This window comes from Aegilops tauschii, chromosome 1, assembly GCF_002575655.3.
Source record: "Aegilops tauschii subsp. strangulata cultivar AL8/78 chromosome 1, Aet v6.0, whole genome shotgun sequence".
NCBI lineage: Eukaryota > Viridiplantae > Streptophyta > Magnoliopsida > Poales > Poaceae > Aegilops > Aegilops tauschii.
The window spans coordinates 390,349,642-390,364,534 of NC_053035.3; the positions used below are offsets into that span (position 1 = coordinate 390,349,642).

General features: G+C 44.6%; 1 protein-coding gene across 1 annotated transcript; it reads left to right on the forward strand.

The window, feature by feature from the left end:
- Positions 1-7,733: 7,733 nt before the first annotated feature.
- LOC109751174 (uncharacterized) lies at positions 7,734-12,703 on the forward strand. The gene is made up of 4 exons (XM_020310065.4): positions 7,734-9,010; positions 9,838-10,211; positions 11,479-11,539; positions 11,713-12,703. The coding sequence occupies exons 1-4, from the start codon at positions 8,330-8,332 to the stop codon at positions 12,316-12,318; spliced, it is 1,722 nt and encodes a 573-aa protein (XP_020165654.1). The 5' UTR covers positions 7,734-8,329; the 3' UTR covers positions 12,319-12,703.
- The last annotated feature ends 2,190 nt before the right edge of the window (positions 12,704-14,893 follow it).

A 14,893-nucleotide genomic window follows, 5' to 3' on the forward strand; every position in this document is an offset into this window, starting at 1 on the left:
ATGGAGACTATGATTCCCCCACAAGTAGGGATGAGACTCTGGACGAAAAAAAAGAGGCCATAAAAAAAAGAGAAAAGGCCCAAATAAAATAAAATAAAAAATGAGAGAAAAAGAGAGAAGGGACAATGTTACTATCCTTTTACCACACTTGTGCTTCAAAGTAGCACCATGATCTTCATGATAGAGAGTCTCCTATGATATCACTTTCATATACTAGTGGGAATTTTTCATTATAGAACTTGGCTTGTATATTCCAATGATGGGCTTCCTCAAAATGCCCTAGGTCTTCGTGAGCAAGCGGGTTGGATGCACACCCACTTAGTTACTTTTGTTGAGCTTTCATATACTTACAGCTCTAGTGCATCTGTTGCATGACAATCCCTACTCACTCACATTGATATCTATTGATGGGCATCTCCATAGCCCGTTGATACACCTAGTTGATGTGAGACTATCTTCTCCTTTTTTGTCTTCTCCACAACCACCATTCTATTCCACATATAGTGCTATATCCATGGCTCACGCTCATGTATTGCGTGAAGATTGAAAACGTTTGAGAACACCAAAAGTATGAAACAATTGATTGGCTTGTCATCGGGGTTGTGCATGATTTAAATACTTTGTGTGGTGAAGATAGAGCATAGCCAGACTATATGATTTTGTAGGGATAACTTTCTTTGACCATGTTATTTTGAGAAGACATAATTGCTTACTTAGTATGCTTGAAGTATTATTATTTTTATGTCAATATTAAACTTTTGTCTTGAATCTTTCGGATCTGAATATTCATACCACAATTAAGAGAATTACATTGAAAATTATGCTAAGTAGCATTCCACATCAAAAAAAATCTGTTTTTATCATTTACCTACTCGAGGACGAGCAGGAATTAAGCTTGGGGATGCTTGATACGTCTCCAACGTATCTATAATTTTTTATTGATCCATGCTATATTATATTCTGTTTTGGATGTTAATGGGCTTTATTATACACTTTTATATTATTTTTGGGACTAACCTATTAACCGGAGGCCCAGCCCAAATTGCTGTTTTTTTTGCCTATTTCAGTGTTTCACAGAAAAAGAATATCAAACGGAGTCCAAACGGAATGAAACCTTCGGGAACGTGATTTTCGGAATAAACGTGATCCAGAGGACTTGGAGTCTACGTCAAGAAATCAACCAGGAGAGCACGAGGTAGGGGGCGCGCCTACCCCCCTGGGCGCGCCCTCCACCCTCGTGGGGCCCACGTTGCTCCACCGACGTACTTCTTCCTCCTATATATACCTACGTACCCCCAAACTATCAGATACGGAGCCAAAAACCTAATTCCACCGCCGCAACCTTCTGTACCCGTGAGATCCCATCTTGGGGCCTTTTCCGGCGCTCCGCCGGAGGGGGCATTGATCACAGAGGGCTTCTACATCAATACCATAGCCTCTCCGATGATGTGTGAGTAGTTTACCTCAGACCTTCAGGTCCATAGTTATTAGCTAGATGGCTTATTCTCTCTCTTTGGATCTCAATACAAAGTTCTCCACGATTCTCGTGGAGATCTATTCGATGTAATCTTCTTTTGCGGTGTGTTTGTTGAGACCGATGAATTGTGGGTTTATGATCAAGTTTATCTATGAACAATATTTGAATCTCTTCTGAATTCTTTTATGTATGATTGGTTATCTTTGCAAGTCTCTTCGAATTATCAGTTTGGTTTGGCCTACTAGATTGATATTTCTTGCAATGGGAGAAGTGCTTAGCTTTGGGTTCAATCTTGTGGTGTCCTTTCCCAGTGACAGCAGGGGCAGCAAGGCACGTATTGTATTATTGCCATCGAGGATAAAAAGATGAGGTTTATATCATATTGCATGAGTTTATCCCTCTACATCATGACATCTTGCTTAAAGTGTTACTCTGTTCGTATGAACTTAATACTCTAGATGCATCTTGGATAGCGGTCGATGTGTGGAGTAATAGTAGTAGATGCAGGCAGGAGTCGGTCTACTTGTCACAGACGTGATGCCTATATACATGATCATACCTAGATATTCTCATAACTATGCTCAATTCTATCAATTTCTCAATAGTAATTTGTTCACCCACTGTAATACTTATGCTATCTTGAGAGAAGCCACTAGTGAAACCTATGGCCCCCGGGTCTATTTTCCATCATATTAATCTCCCGTCAACAAGCTATTTCTGGCGCCATTTGTTTTGCTTTCTTTACTTTTAGTCTTTATCATAAAAATACCAAAAATATTATCTTATCATATCAATCAGATCTCACTCTCGTAAGTGACTGTGAAGGGATTGACAACCCCTTTATCGCGTTGGTTGCGAGGTTCTTATTTGTTTGTGTAGGTGCGAGGGACTCGTGTGTGATCTCCTACTGGATTGATACCTTGGTTCTCAAAAACTGAGGGAAATACTTACGCTACTTTACTGCATCACCCTTTCCTCTTCAAGGGAAAACCAACGCAGTGCTCAAGAGGTAGCATAGCCCATTAATTTGCCTAGTTGGTGTGAGACTTTCTCATTTTTGTCTTCTCCTCACAACCTCCACCATACTCTATTCCACATATAGTGCTATATCCATGGCTCACGCTCATGCATTGCGTGAAAGTTGAAGAAGCTTGAGAACATTAAAAGTATGAAACAATTTCTTGGCTTCTCAATGGGGTTGTGCATGATAAATATTTTGTGTGATGAAGATAGAGCATGACAAGACTATGTGATTTTGCAGGGATAACTTTCTTTAACCATGATATTTTGAGAAGACATGATTGCTCTATTAGTATGCTTGAAGTATTATTGTTTTTATGTCAATATTAAACTTTTGTTTTGAATCTTATGGATCTGAAAATTCATGCCACAATAAAGAAAATTGCATGGATAAATATGTTAGGTAGCATTCCACATCAAAAATTCTGTTTTTATCATTTACTTACTCAAGGACGAGCAGGAATTAAGCTTGGGGATGCTTGATACGTCTCCAATGTATCTATAATTTTTTATTGTTCCATGCTATGATATTATCTACCTTGGATGTTTTATATGCTATTTTATATTATTTTCGGGACTAACTTATTAACCTAGTGCCTAGTGCCAGTTGCTGTTTTCCCCTTGTTTTTGACTTTTACAGAAAATCAATACCAAACGGAGTCCAAACGGAACGAAACTTTACGATGATTTTTGTTGGACGACAAGATACCTAGGAAGCTTCAGGAGGAGGCCACGAGCCCTAGGAGAGCCCCTAGACTTGTGGGCCCCTCGTGGATCTCCTAACACTAACTCCAGCACTATAAATCATCAAATATTCCCCCTATACCAGTGGGCACACCAAAAAATACTTTTCCGCCGCCGCAAGCTTCTGTTCTCATGAGATCCCATCTTGGGGCCTTTCCCGGCACTCCAACGGAGGGGGATTCAATCACGGAGGGCCTCTACACCAACCTTGATGCCCTTCCGATTATGTGTGAGTAGTTTACCACAGACCTATGGGTCCATAGCTAGTAGCTAGATGGCTTCTTATCTCTCTTTGATCTTCAATATAATGTTCTCCTCGATGTTCTTGGAGATCTATTCGATGTAATCTTCTTTTGCGGAGCATTTGTTGAGATCCGATGAATTGTGGATTTATGATCAGATTATATATGAATATTATTTGAGTGTACTCTGAACTCTGTTATGCATGATTGAGATAGCTTTGTATTTCTCTCCGATCTATCGATTTGGTTTGGCCTACTAGATTGGTTTTTCTTGCAATGGGAGAGGTGCTTTGTGATGGGTTCAATCTTGCGGTGTCCTCACCCAGTGACAGTAGGGGTAGCAAGGCACGTATTGTATTGTTGCCATTAAGGATAAAAAGATAGGGGTTTTACCATATTGATTGGATCTATCCCTCTACATCATGTCATCTTGCTTATGGCATTACTCTGTTCTTATGAACTTAAAACTCTAGATGCAGACAGGAGTCGGTCGATGTTTAGAGTAATAGTAGTAGATGCAGGCAGGAGTCGGTCTACTTGTCACGGACGTGATGCCTATATTCATGATCATTGCCTTAGACATCATCATAACTTTGTGCTTTTCTATCAATTGCTCAACTGTAATTTGTTTACCCACCGTATGCTTTCTTCGAGAGAGAAGCCTCTAGTGAAACCTATGGCCCCCGGGTCTATTTTCCATCATATATTTTCAGATCTATAAAACCAAAAACCCCAAAATACCTTGTTGCACTTTATTTATATTTATTTTATTTTGCCATTTTAGATTTTATATCTATCTCTATTAGATCTCACTCTTGCAAGTGACTGTGAAGGGATTGACAACCCCTTTTTCGCGCTGTGTGCAAGTGTTTGTTAGTTTGTGCATGTTCATATATCGGGGACTTGTTTGTACCTCCTACTGGATTGATACCTTGGTTCTTAACTGAGGGAAATACTTATCTCTACTTTGCTACATCACCCTTTCCCCTTCAAGGGAAAAATCAACGCAAGCTCAAGAATTAGCATACACCCCAAGTATTGAGTAACAAACATAACATTTCGTAGAGCACAATGACATGCACTTCAAAGAATAACTACTATGGATGAGTCAGTGCAATGTTTTTACCCTTAGTGAGGCAAATCGATCTAAGTTGTTTTCTCTTACTTTACCAACAATATTTCGTACGGAACTACTTTGTCTAATGCTCCATGTACTTTTTGTAAACTAGTCTAGCCAATGGTTAGACTAATAAAATGAAAAGCAATATACATCTATAGATTATCCATACAACCATGAAATTTGGACATAAGGTAATTATTCATGGCATGTAAAAAAGATTCACGGAAAAAATTACATATAGATGATCCCAATCATGTAGGGCATCTCATGTTATCTAATCGCGGAGTGCAAAGAGAAATCATGCCACGTCATTGCTGCTACGAACCCATACTCTAGGGATGGACAACTCATACCTCATGAGGGGCTATAGAGAAGCATTCCTGATGAACATGACGACGAATTCCCCCTTCAATGGGGCACGAGAGAAGAACTACAGTAGACTCTGCCCTGGATCACTGATATATTTCTTTGTGGCGATGAAAAGAAACTCGCCAAATAGTGTCATGTTGACGACCAATATATAGGGTTAACATAGAAAGGAGGGCACCGGCGGATCACCCCCTCATTGCTCCCTATGATATGGACGCGTGGGGGGCAGGTGTGTGGAGCCCATAGGTGGCCCTTGACCCCCCGACAGATGTTGATAATTTGGCATTTTATCTTCACATGATTTTTTTCTTATTTTTTCGAGTTTGCTAAGTTTTCTAAAACCACAAACATAAAACAACAATTTTTCCTTATAGCTAATAATTGGTACATTGTCCAATAATAAATGTTAAGCAATACATACAAATTAAAAGAAATTGGCATGAAACTTCAAAAGTCATAGATACGCTTAGAGCATATCACCTAGTGATGGGGAAGACAAGCCTTGCCCTTATCAAAGCTGAACCCAAGTTCTTTATTGGCAACCTCTCTCTTTGCATGCTCATTAGCTCCTTGACAGTATTCTAAATTTGAATGCAAGACACTGTCCCTATCTCAAGTTGAGCTTTGTCACAAGTAGTGTTTGTAGCACAAGTAGCAAAATCAATAAAATAGATGAGTTATGGCTAACTAGGAGGTTCAAATGTGCAACTTGAAGTTCCTAATGTAACTTGGTGAGTTTGAAGAGATCACGCGCGGTGAGATTGTAGCCATTAACAAGGTACTCAAAATCTCCACTAAGTTTTGCATGTGCAGCATCAATCAGTTATTGCGAAGCTTCGTTTTTTTTCACCTCTAGAGACATTTCATGATAAACTCTTCTCTTTTAGGAGTTATTTTTGTCAAGAATTCTACTTATCTCTCTCTTCATGAAGATTATGCACGAGGTGCTTCACATTCCCTTTTTTCCTCAATGTTTAGGGTATTCGCCCCATCTGCGTACCTATCACGTTTCACTAGAGAGGACATGAGATCTTGTAGCCTCTCAAGCACCTCACCACGAACAGGTTTCATGGAATTAAAAGTTAAGATATGTTTTTCAACGACCTCAATATGACTATGTCCATCCACGTTAACATTACACAATATTTTTGTGTGTCCCACAAACTAAACAAACTTGACACACATGTGTCACTTCATTAGCTATTCCTCCTCTATGCCTTTTCTCGCTGGGGCCTAACCGTTACATAATCATGCGCAGGTAAACAAACCACCCCACATATGTATAACTAATTGCTTGAATTTCCAAATAGATTGTTTTAGTCGTTACTATGACATATAATTGATGAGTATGAGAGCTACAGATCTCAATGGCAATTGTTTTGTTAAATCTAAGTTACCTTAGATTTTGTTTAAGTCCAAGTCGACGTCCTAAGTCATCCGATATCCCCATCTGAAGTTTTGTGGTGGACACACCGACAACAAAAATCAAGATTAGATCATATGGTTGACTCGATTGATACGAGGAAATCTTTAGTGACTCACCAAAAAAAGGAGAGAAAATCTTCAGTGGCTGGCAAATAAAGAGAAAATCTTGAGTGACTCGCAAAAGAAAGAGAGAAAATCTTCAATGACTCACAAAAAAAGAGAAAATCTTCATATGACTTAGTTGGGACTACAGGGCCCAATCCGCAGTAGTGGTTTGTAGCACAAGCAACAAAATCAATAAAAATAGATGAGTTATGGATGACTAGGAGGTTCAAATGTGTGACTTGAAGTTCCTCATGTAACTTGGTGAGTCCGAAGAGGTCACACGTGGCGAGATTGTAGCGATTAACAAGGTGCTCAAAATCCCCACTAGGTTTTGCAGGTGCGGCTTCAATCAGTTATTGCGAAGCTTCATTTTTTTGCCACCTCTAGAGACTTTTCATCAGGAACTCTTTTCTTGTAGGAGATATTTTGTCAAGAACTCTATTTTTAGCTCTCTCGTGATGATTATGCTCAAGGTGCTTCACATTCTTTTTTTTTTTTTGTTTAGGGTCTTCGCCCCATCTGCGCACCTCTCACATCCCACTAAAAAAGGACATGAGATCTTGTAACCTCTCAGCGCCTCACCACGAAGAGGTTTCGTGGATTAAAAAGCTAAGATCTCTTTTTAAGGACCTCATTATCACTATACCCATCGGTGTTAACATCGCATAATATTTTGGTGCGTACCACAAGCTAAACAAACTTGACGCAGATGTGTCACTTCATTAGCTTTTCCTCCTCTATGCCTTTTCTCCCGGGGCATAATCGTTACATAATGATGCGCGGGTAAACAAACCACCCCACATATACATTAGTAATTGGTTAAATTTCCAAACACACAGTTTTATTCGTTAACATGACATATCATTGATGAGTATGAGAGACACAAATCTCAATGAAAATTGTTTTGTTAAATCTATGTTGCCTTATATTTTGTTTAAGTCTAAGTCGACGTCCTAAGCCATGTGGAGTTTTATGGGGTACACATTGACAACAGAAATCAAGATTAGATCATATGATTGACACCATTGATACGAGTATTGATACGAGCTCGTATCAGTACACACTGACACAATAAATCTAATCTTGATTTCTGTTATCAGTGTGTACCCCATAAAATTCGAGTCACTGAAGATTTTCTCGTATCAAAGGGGACTGCGAAAAAAGACCCACAGAAACCGCCCGCTCCGCTCCCTCGGCGTCCATAAAAACCTGGCAGAGCCTCCTGCCCGGCGCCGAAGTACAAAACCCACTACCCCTGGCAGGCAGCCTGGCTCTCCCCTCGCTCTCGCTCGGGTCATCCGTCCATCCATCCACCTCCTCTTCCTCACTCACTCAGACGAGCAGACCAGACCAGCACCAACTCCCTTTCTGCCTTTCTCTTTCACTGCTCACCATTTCCCGTCGCTCTCCTCCCTCCTTCACCTCATCCTCTGCCGCGGCTAGCCTAGCTGCGCGCACCTTTGCAGAAAGAAAGAAAGAGAGAAAAGAAAGGCACCCCGCCCGAACCCAGCCCGACGCCACCACCAAAAACGCACAAAAGCAGAGGGACATCAGATCAGGTCGGCCGATCGAGCGCGCGGCGACGAACCCCTGCCAGTGCCCCCTCCCGGCCAGGCGCTCGCAAAGTGCGGGAGCCGCTGCCTTCTCGATCTCCTCTCCCCCTTCCTGTCCTCCATCCCTCCCTCTCTCTCCCCCCCCTTACTCTCTCCAGGGCGTCTAGCTAGCTAACCGAGCTACGTCGCGCGGCCTCCGAGGCGGGGCGAGCTGAGCTGAGCTGAGCTTACGTACGTACGCGCGCACGTACACGGCCGCGCCGCCGCCATCACCATGTCATCGGCCGCTGGCGGGTACGGGGGCGGCGCCGAGCACCAGCATCAGCAGCACCACCAGCACCAGCTGCTGCTTGGCCAGGCCGCCGCGGGGCAGCTCTACCACGTGCCGCAGCACAGCCGCCGCGAGAAGCTGCGGTTCCCGCCGGACCCGGCGGACTCCTCCTCGCCCACGCCGGGCGCCTGGCTGCCGCCAACGGTGCCCTTCTACTCCTACGCGTCCTCCTCCTCGTCCTACTCGCCGCACAGCCCCACGCTGGCGCACGCCCACAACCAGCTCCTGGTCCACGGGATGCCGGCAGGAGCCCAGATCCCGAGCCAGAACTTCGCGCTCTCGCTCTCCTCGTCCTCCTCCAACCCTCCGCCTCAGCAGCGCAGGCACCTCGCCGGTGCCACCGGGCCGTATGGCCCCTTCACGGGCTACGCAGCCGTGCTCGGTCGCTCCAGGTTCCTCGGCCCCGCGCAGAAGCTGCTGGAGGAGATCTGCGACGTCGGCGGCCGGCCCTCGCAGCTGGACCGCTGCTCCGACGACGGCTTGCTCGACTTGGATGCCATGGACGCCGCCGGCGACGTCGGCCACGAGATGGACAGCAGCGACCGCGCTGCTGCTGAGGGCGTCACGGTCTCCGGCGCCGAGCAGCAGTGGAGGAAGACTAGGCTCATCTCCCTCATGGAAGAAGTGAGTTATCAATCCTATGCAGCCTCTAAATTCCCTTCTCTCCATGCATCTTTCTCTTCCTTTCCCATGCCATAATTATTTTCTTCTTCGTGGAGAAGAATCTGACCAACATCTCATGGTCACATCACGGATGCAGCTTGTGAATCTTTATTCACTGTGGTTCCACAGCTTATTTCTTGTGCTCTCGATTTGATGGTGGTTGATATGTATGGTGGATCATGATATCTGCTCTTTTGGATATATTTCTTTGCTTATTATATGCCTCACTTATTGTTGCACTGTTGGCGTTGAACAGTTATTTTCTTTTGCTCTTCTTGTAAAACTAGCAGCAACTTGATCTGGAGTCGATGATCAAAGAGTTGCACACAGTAGTAGTTCATCAACATGAAATTAGAACAGCCAAATTCCACAGTATGCTCTAATTTTATTTCATAAAAAATTTCAAGTTGCTGCTTTCTAAGATTCCTAGAGTTTGTCCTCTTTCAGCATGGTTCTATACTCATCGATGTAAAGCTGTAAGATTCTGCTGTCCATGTAGTCCCAGCTTCTTGTTTTTTCTTCATAAAAGCATAGTACACAGTGGTTTAATTTAGCTCAGGAAAGTTGTTTCCTTTCATGTAATCATAGCTAGGTCAATTATTTTGAAGTGACACATGATCTGGTAGTCTGTACACATCTACACACGATAATCGGTTTCTTTCAAACAACTCATCTGTACAACTTCTTACCAAGATTGTAGGTGTTTATTGGCTGCAACAGTCCCACTTATTATCTGTGTTTTTTCTTAGAACTATATGTGTTCTAACACAAGCACAACAATCTTGTAGGTTTGCAAGCGATACAGGCAATACTACCAGCAGCTCCAAGCCGTGATCTCCTCGTTCGAAACCGTCGCCGGGCTGAGCAACGCCGCCCCATTCGCCTCCATCGCTCTCCGGACGATGTCGAAGCATTTCAAGTACCTTAAGAGCACCATACAGAGCCAGCTGCGCAACACCAGCAAGGTGGCGGGCGGGAAAGACAGCCTCGGCAAGGAAGACATGGCCAACTTCGGGCTCATGGCGGGCGGCGCCGCCCTCATGAGGGGAAGCAACGCGAACGCGTTCAGCCAGCCTCACAACATTTGGCGACCGCAGAGGGGACTCCCGGAGCGCGCGGTGTCGGTTCTTCGCGCCTGGCTGTTCGAGCACTTCTTGCATCCGTGAGTATATGGCATATCCTTATTTGATTTCGTGTTCATAACATGGAGCTGCACTATGCAGTTCTTGAAATATACTCCTTCTGATTCCGTAATACTTGTCTTTGAACTAAAACCACGACGACTATTATGGAGCGGAGGGAGTAATTACGACGGTATCTTAGCTGTACCTGCAGCTGGCAAATGCGAATGTTTATATCCATAGTAGGGTAGCAGTGACATGACATGCCATTATGATATGCTGCAAGTGCAACTAACAAACGATTCCTTCTAGTGTGAGCATCATTCATAGATCCGAGACATGGGATAAATGCCTGAGATAGTGTGCAAGCACAAGCAAACCTATGGCTTCAGATCGTTTGCTTTACTGAAAGCTTATAAATCTTATTTTCGTGGGCACCCACTATCCACTGAAATTGCGGATTAGCTCGCCATTGTTTTAGTGCATGCAATCTAACAGGAGAAAAGGAATTTTGTAGAAGTGGGGGGAAATCCTCCCGTAACACTAGATCTGTGTCGACTGTCGATTCGGTACTGTCTGATAAGAAGAGCGTTCAACTATCGTTAAATGCATGTCCTTTGGGGGTTCTAGCATGGGTCCCACTTGAAATTTAGTTTCTGACGATTGTACACCAACTAAACAGTGGGCTCTCTTTGCATCTAACTTATAGGCTAGGCACCAAATCTAAAAACGACGTCACTATATCTTTGCCGCTTTTGTTAGTGGTGGTCAATTCTCGTCGATCTGATGATTTGATGGAGACTGCACTGCAAATAACATATACTCCCTCTGTCTCATAATATAAGATGTTATTATGACCGAAGATGAGATGAGACGGAGGAAGTAGACATGTCAAATAGGGTGCATCCATGCTTTATCACCTTTCTGTATTTTGTTACTAGCAATATAAGTGTGTACTATAGAAAAACTTGTTCTTTCACACTTATTTTATTTCTTATATACTTCCTAGTGTAGACTTCTATACCTGTGTTCATAAAATGCTGGTTTGAGTGAGTTACTGAGTTTACAATGTGATTTTTCCTAAACTTCTTAACTGAACTAATTTGTTGTCATAAGATCGTAAATGACTAGAGCACATAATGACATGCTAGCTTTTAGGTCTAGATGGCGTAATGTAACTTCAAAACAATGTCCAGGTTTTTTAGGAAGCTTCTAATTAACCTGTGAAGATGAGTAGTGCTCGTTTGTGTTTCTGTCTACCCGAATGGTTCTGTATTTGCCATCACTCCAATGCTTGGTGCTTTCCAGGTACCCAACTGATAGTGACAAGCAAATGTTGGCTAAACAGACAGGCTTAACGAGGAATCAGGCAAGTAACCATTTCATGTTTCCAGTGATTCCAATGTAACTCTTCATGACATGCTGGCCTCTAGCAAGGTCTCTTAGCACCATGCACATACTGCTGTACTATAAAATGAGGAAGTTATAGAACTTTGAGAACATTGCCTGCCTGATGATCTTGAGACATTTCATGATGGGCAGGTCTCAAACTGGTTCATCAACGCAAGGGTTAGACTCTGGAAGCCAATGGTGGAAGAAATCCACAACCTGGAGATGCGGCAGGGGCACAAGAGCTCGGCCGCCGACAAGAATCAGCTCGGCCCGCAGCAGCAAACCCAACAGCATTCCCCGGACAGCAGCGGGAGGCCCTCGGATCCTTCGAACCCGCAGCAAGGGCAAAGCAGCAGCATGTCACAGGGCCGCGGCGCCCACCAGCACCACGCCTCTCGGCACATCCAGAGCGAGCTCTCCCCGATGACCCACGACATGGCGGGACAGGTGAGCTTCGCGTACAACGGCGGCGGGATGGCCGCGCACCACCACGGTAGCATTGCACTGTCGCACCCCCAGCACGTGGAAGGCGGCGCTGGGAGCAGCGGCGGCGTCTCCCTCACCCTCGGCCTCCACCAGAACAACCGGGCCTACATCGCCGAGCCCCTCCCGGCGGCGCTCCCGCTCAACCTCGCGCACCGGTTCGGGCTGGAGGACGTCAGCGACGCCTACGCGATGGCGGCCTCGTTCGGAGGCCAGGACCGGCACTTCACCAAGGAGATGGGCGGCCATCTGCTCCATGACTTCGTTGGGTGATCGATGAACAAACACATGCATGGTTGCTCCATTGCTGGGCTCGTCAGCATGCAACATGCAGATGAGATATTCTACGCTGGCTGATCTGGTCCACGTGTATTGTACTAGAAGTAGGATGATGAAGGAAAACAAGCTGGGTGCATTGGTACATTTGCCTCTCGTGTAGACCCTGGAATGCTGTCAATATTTGACACAGTGGGGCTGCATAGAGAGCATGCAGTGCAGAGAGAAGTACTACCTTAAAAGGCTGTTGTAGCATGCAGTTCTTCCCTATTTGTTCTGATCCTAGATTAAGCTGCATTATTAACCATGTACCCCCATTGATCGACTTGCATATGCGAGTGCTCCCACCGTGGCAAATAAAGGGTGCGCTCTATCTTTATTAGCTAGGCTGCAAATTTTATCTATCCATCACAGTAATCTAAAGATTCTACTGATCTACAGCATGCAGCTAGCGAGTGCCGAAGCTTCAACGTGTATTTGTAGCACTAGAATATGACTGGACTGGATAGATAGATAGCCTTATCTTCTCTGATCTTGCGTAGTTAGCCTTTCCCATGTACCCGTATTAAACTAAGAAATCAGGTGGTGGGGTGTTTAACGAGTGATCTTGTTGCATCCTTAGATGGAGTAGCCTCCTAAAGCCTGGACAAGACATGATCTGCTAAACTTTCACTGGCATCCTTCCTCTGTTAACAACCCTAACAACATCTGTCACGGGCTGATCCGCGCCTGCCTACTGTAGGACATCTCCGCTCCTTGATCGATGCACTAAACAACTCGCCGTTTACTGGCCATGGGGGAGGCGCCATGATGAAGAAGGGTTCTTTTTTACTCCTCCCCAGTGTAAGGAAAAAAGAAAAGGCCCATGTTACCTGGGATCGGTTCTCCACGGCCCTCGGTTCCGCAGCATCTGATTTGACGTACGCTTTGGTGACTGGTGAGTGAGTACTGCCACTCCAGTATGAACAGCTGGGGGGCTCCATGGAGCTGCTTCTTTTTTGCGTGGAGGGGATCCATGCACGTCACTCACCACCTGCTCTACTACTAGGAGTACTTCTCAGTTCTCACCCAAAAGTAACCACTGCTCTTGGTTAAAAAGGGCACTGTTTGTTGCTGGAGTGCTGCTAAACTTTCTTTTCTAGCTATAGGCTCTGCATGCATTGCATTGCATTGCCCTGGTGCAGCAGGCATGGGTATATTATTGGCCTCTGATTCTGCATGCCTACTGAAGAAATGTCATGCGCTGCCCCCATGGAATCCATGGATGGAGATGAAGCTGGTGGTAGGAAAAGACTGGTAGGAGTAGGAGGGGTATGGGCTATCATTGCCACTCATGGAAGGGGAACTCGAGTTTAACTCGCAGCTCCATCCTTTATGTTTGAGAGAGGAAACAAAGGCGTGCCGCCTGCATCTGCATCTGCATGCGAAGAAGTATATTCCTCTTTTCTCTTGTTTTTGTTCTTGATTGAGGTGAAAGAGAACCAGACGTGGGTGCAACTCAATTGTCAAATCCAATTCACGTATTACGTACTACCTCACGTCAACGCCCCCGGCCTGAGCTCTAATCATCTTGGGCACAGGCGCGGATCATACGTTACAGGGGAAGGTGATGGGACACCGGGTGTGCTGGTCTTAGGTGCTTTCTTCCTGAATTTTTGTTGTCAATTTTGTTTTGTCAGCAAACTGACGCCTTATATTTGCATCCCATCATATCTATATCTTTTTAACTACCTAGGGAGGTTATAAGAACGCTCTTCAAACAGATTAATTTTTAATTTTGGAGAATTGTAGGGTCTCTTTGATACAAAAAATTGCAAAAATGCAGAAACAGGAAATACATTTTTCCGATAAAGGGTGTTTTTATTGACTCATAATATAGCATCGAGGGATACAATCATCAGGAGTATACACCCGGCCTCTGCATAGCTAAGATGCACACAGCCGACACACGCACACACACAAAATTACGCCAACAAATAGCAAAGTCAAATAAGACCGAAGCTAATGCCTAGACGCATAAAGAAAAAGAAGAAAAAATATCCTGAAGCGATCAAAACAGCGATCGATGATGCACCTCAGCAACCATCTGTACCAACCAACTTTTGACAACACATAGGCTACGAGAAAGGTTCTTCAAAGACGACGCCTCCATGAAGGGAACGACACGCAAATGCCGCCGTCCCCTGATCTAGCCAACGAAGGTCAGATCGCGGGTCTTCACCCTAAAGATCACGGTCAACTCCAGGCAATGCCTACATCAAGGTAACGACGCAAAAGACGCCGCCATTGCCAAGTATAACCAACAAGGGTCAGACTTAGGGTTTTCACCCCAGAGCTCAAGACCGGGTACTTATTTGAGAAGTACCGAAGTCATTATATGATGCCACCTCCACTTGCCACAATCCTAGCTGCTGCTTACGCGCATAGTCCGAGTGATGGCCATGCAGGGCGAGCAGATAGTCCGAGTGAGAAACAGGAAATACAAGGACTGAAATGTCATGCACAACTGAAGAAGTTGCATGACCAGTCATGCTGGTCCGCCAAATTTTCCAAATAAAGTGGTTAAGAATTT